Source organism: Micromys minutus (genome assembly GCF_963924665.1).
Source record: "Micromys minutus genome assembly, chromosome: 29".
NCBI lineage: Eukaryota > Metazoa > Chordata > Mammalia > Rodentia > Muridae > Micromys > Micromys minutus.
In genome coordinates, this window is record NC_137964.1 from 36,409,192 (window position 1) to 36,423,041 (window position 13,850).

Genomic DNA, 13,850 nt, shown 5'->3' on the forward strand with positions numbered 1-13,850 from the left:
GAGTCGTCATCCCTGTTTCACCAGAAGCATAAACTGAGGCACAGATAAGTAAATTGGGGCCCGGTGTAACTGGTAACATAGCATTAGGCAGGTATCTTTAGAGCCCATGTCTTGGCTCCCAGATGTATACATCCTTCCTCCTTACACTGAAGACCTGTTCATGTCAACACCGAGGCAAGGCTTCCAGGGCCCCGGAGCCCTGTCCAGCCCTGTCCAGCCCTGAACATTGCTCAAGCTACTTTTAAAGGATGGGCATGCCTCTTCCCCACCTTGTCCTGATTCATTGCCTCACTGGAACTTAACCACATGAATCCGTCTACCTGCATACTGCAAATGGTATAGCACCCGTTTGGCAGTTACAGGATCTAGGCGGCCTCTCCTGTGTGGTGCCAGCACCACGAACAGCTACTTCGAATCCGGCCAAGGCCTGATAGGGTTTGAAAGAAAGACAACTCAATTATTAGTGTCACCAGAAGATGCTTTTACTCCATCTCCAACTCCAACTGCACTCCAACTGACTCCAGCTCCAGAAATATACTTACAAAAGCAGTTACAAAGGGAGTATGCAAATTACCTAGCTGCTGGGTGGAGGAGTCACCCCCTGGAGTGAAGTCTGTATCCAGAGGTAACAGGAACAGGTGTGCTGCAGGCTTGGGACTGGGCATTAGTATTACAAAGGTGTGTTTTCCCAAAGTCAAGGCTTGCTGGCGGGCAGTTCTGCTAACCCATAGCAGGTGGGGGCTGGGCAGAACTCCCAACACTCTTGTACCTGCCTGTTCTCTCACCTGGTGCTAAACACCTTAATCTGCCCTTCCTCATCCTCCTGTTCCACTGTTGAGCCCTTCCTGTCTGGCTTCAGACCTAAAGCCATCGGACAATCTGTGACCAGTCAAGGTCTGTGAATTGCTGTGCTGGCCATAGTATAAGGTGCAGGTGGGCTCTGGTGCTGAAGAAGGAGCAGAGGGTAGAGCTGGCACATGCTCCAGTGACAGACATGCCAAACAGGTCGATCCTGCGAATGCTGACGGTTTAATGAAGTTTGATGGTAGGAGGCCTCTGGTCACTGCAGCCCAGGTGGCAAGCTCTCCACTTGCCCTTAGCCCCCAAGCTGCCACCTCCACGTTTCCTGCACACACCGGTCTCCGTGAGCTGAAACGACTACCTTGAGGATGACTCATGCCACCTGCACTGTCCTAGAAATAGACCAGAAATGTTTCGGTGTATTCAGGCTCCACTTACCTCCATGGTCTCGTCTCCCACTTTCCTCGAAGGTCCCATGAGCTTAGCATCAGAGTCTTGGTGCCTGCGCACCAGGTCGTGACCCACTACAAGATTCATAGGTGATTCTGAGCTGTAGGTGTGAAGCCTGCCTGTCTCAGAACCCCCCACATGCCCATCCCAGCTGACTGACATATTGTCCTTGAGCTTGAGCAAAGCTTCAACTGCAGTGAGTGGCTGGTGAACACAGTTTTATGTAACTCTGAACTTTGTCATTGAAGACATTATGGCCGTCAGTTGGGACAGTGGAAGGTAATATAATTAGATGATATGTATTAATCATGTTGAGTACAGCTTATAAAGCCAGCACTGTGCATGTCTGACCACAGCCCAATCTCCATCTAATGTGTCTTGGGGAGATTTATTTTCAGCAATAAAATTTATTTGACATGAACGTATCATAATTGCAGTTACTAGCATGTTTCCCCCCTTTTTATTTTAGAAGAAACTACATTGTTCTCTAGCAGTGTGTCCTTTTCAGATCTACTTAGTGAAAATGGGAAGCACCAGTTTGTTTTCTTGAGTCGACCAGCTGTACTCACAAATGGGTCATTGACTCCATTCCATTCATTGAATTCCAGCCTGAGCATTCCAGGCAAGTCCACACTGAAGGCCAGTGTCTCTAGCCACACTCCCACCGAGAGAAGCTGCTGTCCCTGCTTTACAGAAGCATGGGTTGAGGCACTGAGAGGGCAAGGGACTTGTCAAGGCTACATAGCGAAAGTGTGACCTGCCACAGAGGCCAGAGGAGCTGAAGGGATGCTGGTATTTCCAGTTAAATCCCTGGTTTCAGACCAGGAGAAGGAACATGAGCTCTCAGCTGAGTAGCCGTGGCCCTGTCTCCTGGTTCACTGGCTCTTGTGGTGCCAACCCTCTCCTCTGTGCCCCATTCCACCTGGGTATAGAAGAATAGCTACTGGGGCTGCTTCTGGGCAGAGAGAGTATGGTGGGAGCCTCCTTCAACCTGGGTCCTCCTCACAAGATGGAGTGGTCCCCATGGAGGATCCTGGGATAGCTGAGTTCATCTGGACTGGGTAAAGCTCTCTGCACATTTCCCAACATCACAGGTCATGCTGAGGCTACAGGATCTGGCCTGGTCCTGAGGGAAACCAGACAGTTGTATTATGCCTTCCCTCTGTCCCTGTTCCTTCACATTGTCCCTCCTGACTGGATGAAGCTAGGAATGCTACCTGTACCCTGTAGCCCGCTAACCCTGGCTGAGATGTAGTTAGCAGTGCCCACTCGTACCCTGTAGCCCAGTAACCCTAGCAATATGAAAGGCACTGACTCACTTCTCTCTCTCTCTGACCCACAGTGCGACAGTGAGAGTGGCGTGGATGACAAGGTGAGCCTGGCTTCCCTGAAACCCCTTTCTTTCTGGACTGACCTGGGATAATCTGCCTATCCAACCCACGAAGCTAGGAAGAAGTAGCATCTGGGATTCTCCCTATAGAGAGGCTAATACTATAGGGAACGTCTCCCTAGTTGCTCTGCCTGCCATGATATCGGTTTAGGCATCCCAACGGTAGACATCAGATAGGTAGCCATTGTGGAAACCCTGATGGAGATCAGCCTAGGCCCTGGCTGGCCTTAATGAGGATAGCAGAGCCTTGCTGAATGGCAGCAGGCACCTGCAGGAGGTGGGGTAGGAGCTGATGGTCACTGTTGCCTTCTGCTGTCCAAAACAAAATATCCCCATTAATCCAGGATTTGTGCTGCTCAGTGTTGGAGTCACTTGTTGCCATGACAACTTCTCAGGGCCCCCCAAGGGTTCTTGAGCCCTCCAGGTACCACCTCATCACAGATAGTTGGAGAACTGGGGGAGGAGGAAGGGGACTTAGCAGAGGTCACACTTACCAGGTGGGTTGGGGCAGCCAAGTACAGGATTCTGTCTTGTGTGTACTGGCCTTGGCATCTGAGCAAATAACGTCATAGCCAACAGGACTGCGTTGGATATACCAATCCCAAGTGTAGAGGAGAGGCCACAAAGGGAGCTGTTCCCAGACACCGGGTATGGGAGGGGTTAGAAGTTAGTCTTGGACATTGGTTTGAGGCAAGTTTTTGTAAGAAGGGTTTTCTATATGTAGGTCTTTAGGGTACATGAGAGTATTTTGGTATCTGGTCATGCATATTTTATTTAAGCAGAATCTGCAGTGCATGGCTTCATGGAGCCATGTCTGGTCTCTTGGCAGGCTCAACTCAGCTGGCCCCAGGGCCAGACCCCTCTGGCTCTGTTGCCACCTGCCTGTTCCATCTGGTTTCAAGTCCCTGTGGTGCCTTCATGGCCTCTCTGCAGTACAGGTTTTTCTCACAGGTCCCTTGAACATGTCAGGGGAAAAAGTCCTGGAGGTCAGTGTGTCCAGACGGAGCCACTTGGGCTCAGGGTAAGAGACCTGTGGAAAAGCTGGAGTTGTTCCTCTCACTGCCTGGAGCTGCTGCCTCTTTTGCTGCAGACACCTTATACAGATGGAACATTTAAACAAGCACCCGAAAAAGTGCTGAGTCTGCAGCTCCCATGGTGCCACCTCTCACATAAAGCTAACTGTAGAAAGAAGTGTTCTCCGTAGCCCAGAGCTGCTCAACGCATATGGACTGAAAGGAACATGGGGAGGGGGTTCAATCCCATCACCCACCTAAGGGCAGGTGGCCAGTCTGGCCATCTGGTCCCCATCATTTCCCTGACTTCACAGCAGCCAGAGTTGATCCTGAACCTCCGGGTACCTGGTCTTCTATCCACTGTGTGTCTGAAGGCTGCTTCTAGGCCTGCTGGGTGGAACACAGGTACTGTGGAGTCTTCAGAGAGGTCTGCACTGGGGAGGCTGAGTGGGGGCCTCTGGAGAGGTACCAGGGAGAGTGGGAGAGCACAGCTCCCGTCTCCTTCACTCATGTCCCCCTGAACAAGAGGAATGAGCCAAGGTTTCAGCGGTAGCACCTGTCCCATTCCACAGTCTGTTTTGTCATTGTGGTGGTTTTCTTAGTGGGGTCTGCAAGGGACAGAACAGCCAGCAGACTGCTGCTCTGGGGATATTTATCCATCTGTCCATCTGTCCATCCATCTGTCTATCCATCCATCCACCCACCCATCTACCCATCTATCTATCTTTTTATGGGGCAATAAATCACTGGGACAGGTCACATGCCTGCCCTGTTAACTCAGATTGCCCTTTTCACAATCATCTGCAATCTCTATGTGATGGCTACACAGGTTTACTGTCCTGGTGTCTTTTACAGAATAGAGTTGTTGTTCTGTAGTGGTTCTAATTGCCAGTTTTTGACACTCTTGAGGTTACCCTCCCTGATGGATCAATGTATAGCATAGGGCTTTGTGTGGGAGCTGTACCTCCTTCCAAGTACCCAATACCATAGAGACAGATCACAGCCCATACATCTCAGCTCCTGCCACAACAAAGATGCTGCTTCCTGGATGCTGGGATCCTGAGTTTAGGGGTTGTGAGTCTGAGAGTCCAGACCCCGTGCTTCCTTCTTTATGATGCTGGTACCCACGTGGTTAGATCCTGTCTTTTGGGCATAGTTTGCCAAGGCCAGGTCCTTTTCAACACGGCAAGAACTCTGGAGGGAAAGAGGCCTTTCAACAGCCCATATTCACAGGGGACCCTGGGGCATATACTTTAGCTTTCACATCCACCATCTTATGCTCCATGTGGCCTGAGAGCAGAAAGCAGGGTTACTGATGAGTGACACTCAGTAAGGCCCAGGCAGGCAGATCTCTGTGAATGTAAGCCCATCCTGGTCTAATCCAGGACAGTCAGAGTTGTAGAGAGATCCTTTTGGGGTGGGGGTGTTCCCCAATGAGGTCATTGTTTAGGAGCCTCAGCACTGACTCAGAGCTTGCCAGTTCACATAGATAGGGTGGTCTTTTCTTCCAAAGCTGGCAGAATCTGAGCCTAGTTCTCTAGCACTCTACGTCTCTCCCTGAGGGACAAGCTTAGAGCTCGGATTCAAGTCAGGATCCAGACACTCTGGGAAAGTCTCTCGAGTCTCTCTGTCACCTGAAGCTCAGCAGCCGACGAGCTCTCCCAGCCCTGCATAGGACAGCTGTGCACCTCCACGCACCAGGGCTGTACTCTAGCATGGCAGCTGACAGTGCTATCTGCAGGCTCAGGAGTGGGCAGACAGACGGCTCCTCCTCAGGGCTATAGTTGGTGTCTAGCTGCTTTTTTATTGGGAAAATATGGGTGAAAAACTGTGTAGGGGCTCATTAGGCAGCCCATTAGGTCCCAGCCAGCTGCCAGTTCTACCCAAGTGGCCCTAGCAGCTAGCCATCTGGTAAGGACTCCTCCCTGCTGTGTGCGGCCTCAGCCCTGTGGCTAGGCTAGCCAGCCCCCAGGACTAGTCTACAGCCATCTGCAGTGTCTACTAGGAGATGCTCCTTATATCCTAGCCACCAAGAAGGCCCTTCCAGGGGTAAGTAGACCCCACATGGGCCATGTTGTGAAGGACAGCACAGGTTAGGCCCAGTAGTGGATACTGCTTCCCTCAGGAGTGATATTCCTTCTGAAGTGACTTCAAGGGTATGTCTGAAGCCTGCCAACCTCTTCTGCTACACTGTGTATGTCTTAGTTAGGTTTCTGTTGCTGTGTTAAAACACCATGATCAAAAGCAATCTGGGGAGGAAAGGGTTTATTGAGCTTAGAGGTTGCAATCCATCCATGATCATAGGAAGCCAAGGGAGGAACTTAGGGTAGGAATCTAGAGGCAGAAACTGAAGCAGAGGCCATGGAGGGGGTGTTGCTCCCCATGGCTTACTCAGCCTGCTTTCTAGTGTAGCTCAGTACTATCTTGTCAGAGACGGCACCACCAACACAGGGCTCTCCTACATCAATCACTAATCAAAAAAAGTCCTATAGGCCAATCTGATGGAGGCATTTTCTCAGTTGAGGTTCCCACTTCTCAGACAACCCTGGCCTGTATCAAGTGTACCTTCTTGGGCTTTGGTGTCCAAGGGCTTTAGTGATTTGTTTCTGAGTTGGACATCTCTAGGTCCCAGACCTGGTTGGCTGGCTGGCACCCAATTCTCTTCTTTATGGCCACCTATTGGACTTGGTATGCAGGAGGCCCACTGGGCAGAGAACATGGGGTCCAAGGTTGCACAGGCATCTACCACTTATGACTGGTACTTCCTGGGACCCAGATAACCCCACAATATCTCTTACTCACTGACTTCATTATCAGGCAAGGCCTCCGAGGGATAGAAACTTCCCTTCGTGAGTGGAGGGATGTGATTAGAGAAATCCAGGGCCCTGGATTGTAGGGGCAGATGACAGCACACCTAGATATCAGGAAGTACACAGAAAGGGAATGTGGGCATGCCTGTCCAGGGGCCTGGTTCCACCTGAGAGCTCAACACAGAGCCAGTATGGAGTGAGGGTGTCCCAAGAGGGGCCCAGGCACAGTTCCTGGACCCTCAGGATATTATAGAATCCTACTCAGCATCTCCTATGCACAGCAGGAGGCTTTGGCCCAGGGTCACACCATTCATGTGTAGAACTGACTATCTGGTTCCTAGGTGGGTCTGTTTGGTGCCTCAGCCTGGAAGAAAGGGCTGCATCTGATGGATGCTCCTGAGTGGCAACTGTGTGTTTTTTCCTCAGAGCTTGCTATGCAGATGGTTGTCAGGCTAAGTAGCTCCTGCAGCCACCCTTACCTCTAGGTGGGTGCCTATCATCTGGTAGTGACCTAGGCAGGATCCACTTTCCATCTGTGCATAGAGAACTACCACTGGCCATAAACACCCACAGACTCTCTACCTGTTGACTTTAGGGTTTCTCTAGGTGGGAACAGCTAGATAGAGGCCTGTGGGTGATCCCTGTCTCAGGGCAAGAGAAGAGAGAGTTCAGCTGGCCTCAAATAGGACCTCTAAAGTACAGGGTAGAAGGGAGTTGTGCAGAAGCTCCAGAAACAAATAATGAGACCTCAAGCCTCTGCCCTGGGTTGGATAGATAAAGCTGGTCATTGAACTCAAGCCAGTGTTGCCCTGAAGGCTATGGCCTCATATATGGGATTCCCAGAATAGCATCTGGTTCATTACAGGAACTTCACGATGGTACCCTGGCTGGCTTTTTGTTTTTGTTTTGTTTTATTGGGGGTGGGGTCAGTGAGAGAGGAGAGGATCTTGGGAGGTGGGGCTTTCCCACACATACACACAGTCACATGCGTATCCTTCTCACTTTCTGATACAAGAAGGCACCTTGATTCCCCTCGGGAGCTACAGTGAATGCATATTCTGGCAAGTCTTTAGGCATGTCATGGGACTGGCTGGGTTCCGCCTCAGACAGGTGAGTGGTGCTGGCAGGGATAGGTGTCAGAAGTTAGCAGGGTGAAGCCAGGCATGGTGGCTTATACTGCATTTGTGCGGCTGAGACAGAGCTACAGGCCAGCTTGGGCTGCATAGTAATATCCTGTCTAGAAAAAGGAAAAAGAAAAACCCAGCTCACACAGAACAGGTGAGAGGTGTGTCCATGTAGCTTACAAATGGCCATAGGAATGCAGTTTAGTGGGGGGGGGGGGGGTAAAAGGGGGGATCTGAGCCTTCAGCTTTCTTCACAGCTGCAGCCAGAGCAGAAGCTAAACATTTTGCTGTAGTTTTTTTTTTTTTTTTTTTTTTTCTCCTGTACCCATGCCTCCCCTCCACGGGACTCCAGACTATACACAAGCCGTGGTTTTTGCCTTCAGCCCCACACTGGGGGTGACCACAAGCCACAGGGGTCTCAGGCTGCCAGGGACTCTCTGAGCCTGTTTCCTTGCCTGGAAAATAGAAAAAACAAAAGTTCCTCCCTTGACACAGCCATGAGGCAAGAGAGCTGTATGGACCATGGCTTTGGATAGGCTAGCTTTGAAGGGCAGCTTTCCGATGGCTAACGTTTGGCAATCACCAATAGACAAGCAGCTGTATTCAGCTCTCTCAAAGAAGCAAGTAGCTTTTGGTAAGAGCCATTTTTTTTTTTTCCTAACAGAGCAATGTGGGACTGACTGTATGGCTGTTCTAAACACTGGCCCATGCTGAGCATTAAAGTTCCCCACACTGGAACCCAACAGCCCAAAGTCAAAGTACTGCAGGCCCTGAATTTACCTTCCCTTGCCCAGGTCCTGGCAGCTTCAGGATATCTCTGAGAGGATGAGACTACAGGTCTTTACAGTGTCTCTGTTGTGGTAATTCTCAAAGCATGGTCTCAAGCCACAGATGCTGAATGTTCTCAAGGTCATTTAGTAGTCGGCATTTTTAGGCAGCACTTCTTGGTACTCACCACACTGGTGAATGTAACGTTCCTGTCCTTGGCCCTGATGTCCTATTCAACTGGCTCAGATGTTCATGTCAGATCTACAGGACAGAAGCAACCGTTTCTCAGATCCCAACACACCACTTGTTCCTTAGCCACATCTCACAGTTCTTTGCCCTGTGGTCTCAGACTCAGCTTCTGAGGGCTTGTCCCCACAGAGTAACAGCCAAAAGGGAGAAGCTTTTCCATGGTGTGTGATCCTATCACAGGGCTAGGCCCTCAGGGAGGCTCAAGTACTAGCTATAGTTAAGTGAAGGTTAGAGTACCCAGGGTGTCAGACTAGCATAACTCAAAGAACTCAGCATTTCTCAGGGCTCACATCTTCCCCTAGAGATATAGGATGATGGTGGAGTAAGTTATAATGTGAGTTGTTGAACTCGCATGGGTTTTGGATAAATGTGCCCCAGTACCACCATTAAGCCCCAGTGGATCACAGATATTTGGTTTGGAAGGCTGATATTTGATATCAGTGTTGTCTCTAGCAGCTGCCTTTATTTCCCATGATAATCTATTCTACCTCCACTTCCTTCTCAATTTCTAACCTCATTAAACCTCTCATATCACAGTTATTTTCCTTCCTAAACAAAATTAGACAGGCCTGCCCCAGGTTCTGAAAGTCTAATTTTACTTCCAGACCAGAGTGGGAGATTTGTGGGCAGGGCTTAGGTACTGTCTCCTGCTGTGAGTTTTAAGCCCATTGGTTGGATTAATCTCTCTTCAAGGGCTCTTCTGCCAAAAGTAGCCTCAGGAGTGACAAGAAATGACAATCATAATTGTTAAACAATAACAACTTCTCTGTAGTTTGGATGTGTGAGCAGACAAGGCCCCGTAGAAGGAAACCTCAGGTCAGGGGTCTTGCCCTATGAGGATAGACCCCAAGTTTCTCCAACAGCATTCATGTGCTCTTCCATTCCATTGGTTCCTGGCCCCAAAATACTGCCAAGAGTGTTATTTATTTCTCTGGCATCCACCTAAAGTATTGTCATACCTCTGTGCCTTTCTGTCTGTGGCTTTCTTCTGTGGAAGATACCAGGAACAGTAAACCTTTCCAGGCTGAGTGTGATCTACCCACTACAGACTCAATTGAAAACCAAAGCACAGCAACTCTCATGGCATTTATGCTTCGAAGAAACTACACCAGGAATTGGATGGGTGAGACAAAGTGGATACCTCATCCTGACCCAAGTGGGGGGTTCTTCCACCTCAAGCTTCGTGTGGGTGCTTGAATTTCCCACTGGAATTGAAGGGCTCATTGTGCTAAGGTCTGTGTGTCAGGCAGGCATATTCAGCTTCCTGTGGACTCGGTCAGCTCCCCTGGCCTCACAAACAAACAAGCAAACAAAACTAGATGCTTTGTGTCTCCAGTCTTCTGTAAAGTAACAGCCCTTTTCAGCGTGGGATAGCTTAGAGTTGGATCTGGATTCAAAGCATAAACTGGGTTGGTTGGTTGACAATTTGCTGTTGGCTCTGGAGATCCTGTCAGCCCTTCATACCCCAGCTCCTTGACTTGCCAATGGTCTCGCTTTTTTCTGGCTCTGTTTCCCTTAATGTAAGCAGAATACCAGTTGTCTGTAACTTGTTTTTGTGATGACTGTGGAGTAGAGCCAGAGCCTGGGGTACCGGGTCAGATCAGACAGTCTCCCAGCACAGGCAGATCTGCGCCTCGGGGTTGGATTAGTTGGGCCTGCCCGTGCCCCGCCCACACAGCGCCCCGCCCGCCCGACGGCTCCTAGCCGCTGCGGCCAGAGCGCTCGCAGCGCTCAGAGAAGGCGCGGGGACTTGTGCGCCTCGCGCGCCCCCCGGCTCGGGTTCCGGCTGAGCTGGGCATGCAGAAAGAGACTCCCTAGATGGCAGGCCCGCGGGAGTTTCTCTGCCATCCGCGTCTGTGCAGCACCTAGGACTGAAACCGTCGACGCAGAGAAGCGCACAGAATCTGGGTGCCCGAGAGGTCAGTGCATGAAGAGCAAAGCAGGACTTAGGATGTCGCGGGTGGGGAAGCACCGACCCCTTAGAGGAACGGGCAAAAAGGCTGACTCCTGGAATCCCGCTCACGCATCCTCCACTGGAGCAGATCCCTCAGAATCCCCGTGTTCCCGTGGCTGCACCTGGGGCGCATGTGGTGGCAAGCCGCAGGGTGTTGTCTGGCGAGGGTCCCGGGTCCATCAGGCGCGCGGCGTAGGCAGGCGGAGCACGGTGGGGGCGCGCGCCTTTGTCTGCGCCCCCATGCTCTGTCCGCCACCGGGTGTGTGGTGCCTTGCTTACCTGCCTAGAGTTGAGTTCTTTGTCTGGGGCGGGGTGCGGCTGAGGCTGTTTCGTGTCTAATCTGAGATCTGTCCCTAGGGTCCAATAGTCTCAAACAAAGCACGTAGTGACCCTGTCCCCGAGCCATATTGACGCCCCTTGGAGGATTAGTGGTGTCTTCCGGCCAGATATACCTTTTGCGCCGACCTACAAGCCTGCAACCTGGAGATGTCCCACATGAATCTTGGTATGAAGTGACCATATTCTTTTCGTCTGTACTCTGGCTCCACACCAAGATTGGAGGAGAACTTCGTACTCGAGTCTCATCCCTGTAGATAATGCCCAGAAAGTTATTAACGCAGGTCTGGCGGCCCCTGTGAGACATCCGTCTTGGCCTAGCTAGCCAGCTATGAAATTTGGCAGAAAGGGTCTTGTCTGCCTTGGAAGGCAGTCGCTCAGACTTATATTCCACCACTGGTTCCTCTGGAAGTCCTAGAAACTGGAGTCTTCTGGGTCAGAGATTTCCTGAATGGGAGTAACCAGCCTGGCCACGTGTTAGAAAACCCTGCAAAGCACTAGGATTCCTGCCAGAACCCATGTTCTTTCTGAGCAGATTTTCCTGTGCGTGGAGGGAGCTGACTGACCATGCCAGCACTGTCCTTGATAGGGAGAATAAGCCACCCCTACTTTTCCTCACTCTACTCCCAACCCCTTTGCCTCTCCTGGAGTCTTGATCATGGATCTGAGTCCATAGAAAGTTTGGGTTTTACATTCACCCTTGGGAAAGGCAGCTCTCTGCTGGGGAATCCCCCCCCCCCCCCAGCAGATTGAAGACCAAGGGGAAAGAACATTCATTGCTAAGAAGTACCTTTAAGAAGTCATTAGATCACAATTAGAGGCACGCAGAGTAGGGGTCATCCTCTCCACCCAAATTTAAATCATTTCACTCGATGCTTGCCAGGTTTGGAAGTGTCAGGTTTGGAAGCTGCCTTTCAGCCTGGATGTGGACTTGCAGGTCCTGACTTTGATGGCTTGTTTCATTTCTCTGGTTGAGAGGTCACAGTTCTTCCTTTCTGTCTTGCAGGGCCCCACACTCACTTGGAAGCTGCATGTGGAGCAGAGTCCCAAGATGGGCTTGCAAACTTTGTAGTAAGGGCTGGGTGGCACCCAGAGGACAGCAGCCTCAGAGGGAGGCCAGCTGCTGTCCATCCCCACGTGCCTTTGGGGCTGGTTATGTAATGGGTCCCAAGAGTTGGGGTTCCCAGAGCTGCTGCATAGTCAGCTATAGACAACCAGCAGGATGGATACAGTCAGACTAGACTCCAGGGAGCCCCAAGAGATGCCAAGAGAGATCAGTGGGGACCATGGTAGCTCTGTGTGCAGAAGAATAAGGTAGGAAGGATCTGCAGAATTCTACCACAGTCAGAAAAGTCTGTGCTCTGGTCTGGAGTAAGCCTTAGGTTTTCTCAGCTGGGTATAAAGAACTTTGTAAAGGCTAAGGTAGCCCCAGCAGTCCTCGTACAGGCACCGATGACCAAGTGGCCTGCCTGAGCTCTGACTGGGCAATGACAGAACCTTCTGGAGCCCTGGGTGTCCTAATGGACAGGGCAAGGCAATAGGGGCAGTGCTTGGTCAGGACCCTGGTGGACCTGTCTGCAGACAGCAGTGATGAGCAAACAGGTTACTCTAGCCACATCAGGCCATCTTTGCCCAGCAGGTCTCTGGCTTTTCCTACCCACTGGCTGACTCCCTATTCCTTGTGATCCTGAGCCCCTTTTAGGACAGACCCTACAGTGGTCACCCCTCCCAGTAATCCAGAAGTAGTAGTAAGAAAAACGGCCCTGACCTTGAGGAACCTTGGCTTGTTTTAACTTCTTTACCAAACTAGCTTGGAGTGGTGGCTATAGAAAGAGCAGAAGGTTCATCAGGGTTGGGAAACCTCAGCTACATATTGTGGCATGGTGTAAAAGGGCTGAGCTGGCCAGAGGTGCATTTTGGAGATTTGTGGGATGCAGGGCCATAATGGCTTTAATTATAAAGACCTCTCATCAGGTCTAAGCTGTGTTGACTTGTGTCTAAGCAACCCAGCTCCACCTCCAGGGCCCGAAATCGAGCACATGCCACACTTGGAGCTACAGGTGTGGTTGTAGTCTCTCCTACCCACCCTTGGCAGGACCCCCAAGCCTCCAGGGAACTGGGGTGCCATGAGTGCAGTGTAGCCCAGAGGCTTGTGGGCCACAGACGCTCACAGCTCACTGCTGAGACTGAGTGGAAGTCCAAGGTCAGGGCACTGAAATGTCTGTTATGTGAGGTAAGCTGGCCTACTTTGTGCTCCAACATGTAGTAAATACCCCAGCATGGAAGACAGGAGCCTGTCACCAGGAGAAAGTCATATATATGCTTTGCCCCTCGCCGTTCTGGGGTATTCTTTCTTAACTAGAAAATTAAAAGAAAAAAAAAGCTGGTTGTGGCAGTGTACACCTTTAATCTCAGCACCCAGGAGACAGAGGTCAACCTGGTATACACAGTAAATTGGAGGCCGACCAGAACTACAAAGTGAGACTTTGTCTCAAGCAAACAAACAAACAAATTAACTAGTTAATGTGTGTGTGTGTGGGTGATTTGCCTGTGTAATATGTACAACATGTACAAAAAAGGCCAGAAGATACCCTGGGACTAAAGTTACAGAGGATTGTGAGCCACCCTGTTGTGCTGGGAACTGAACTTTGGGCTTCTGGAAAAACAGCTAATGGTCTTAACCACTGAGCCATCTCTCCCCAGCTCGTGTTGTAGGATTTTCCTTAACTTTACCAATCAGAATTCTGTCCTGTGTCCACAGTTCTTTAGGCTGAGGTAGTCTGGACTAGATATAATATCCCCTTTGCCTGCTCCTAGACACTGGCGTGTCTTCACTCTGTGATGGCTGGGCCTAGCATCCTAAAAACCCAGCCCTACACAGCCCCAGTCCAGGCCTTGGGCCAGGCCACGTAGAACAGCTATAGACAGTAAGGGCTCAACAGCTCACACATTCTG

General features: G+C 50.7%; 1 protein-coding gene across 5 annotated transcripts in view; it reads left to right on the forward strand.

Moving 5' to 3' along the window:
- The window catches only part of FBRSL1 (fibrosin like 1), an 82,700-nt gene that overhangs the window by 47,388 nt on the left and 21,462 nt on the right, over window positions 1-13,850 (forward strand). For all 5 annotated transcript variants that reach the window (XM_080940808.1, XM_080940805.1, XM_080940809.1 and 2 more), the window contains exon 5: window positions 2,594-2,623. In XM_080940808.1, coding sequence (XP_080796934.1) covers window positions 2,594-2,623 — 30 coding nt within the window. The remainder of the gene's footprint in view (window positions 1-2,593; window positions 2,624-13,850) is intronic.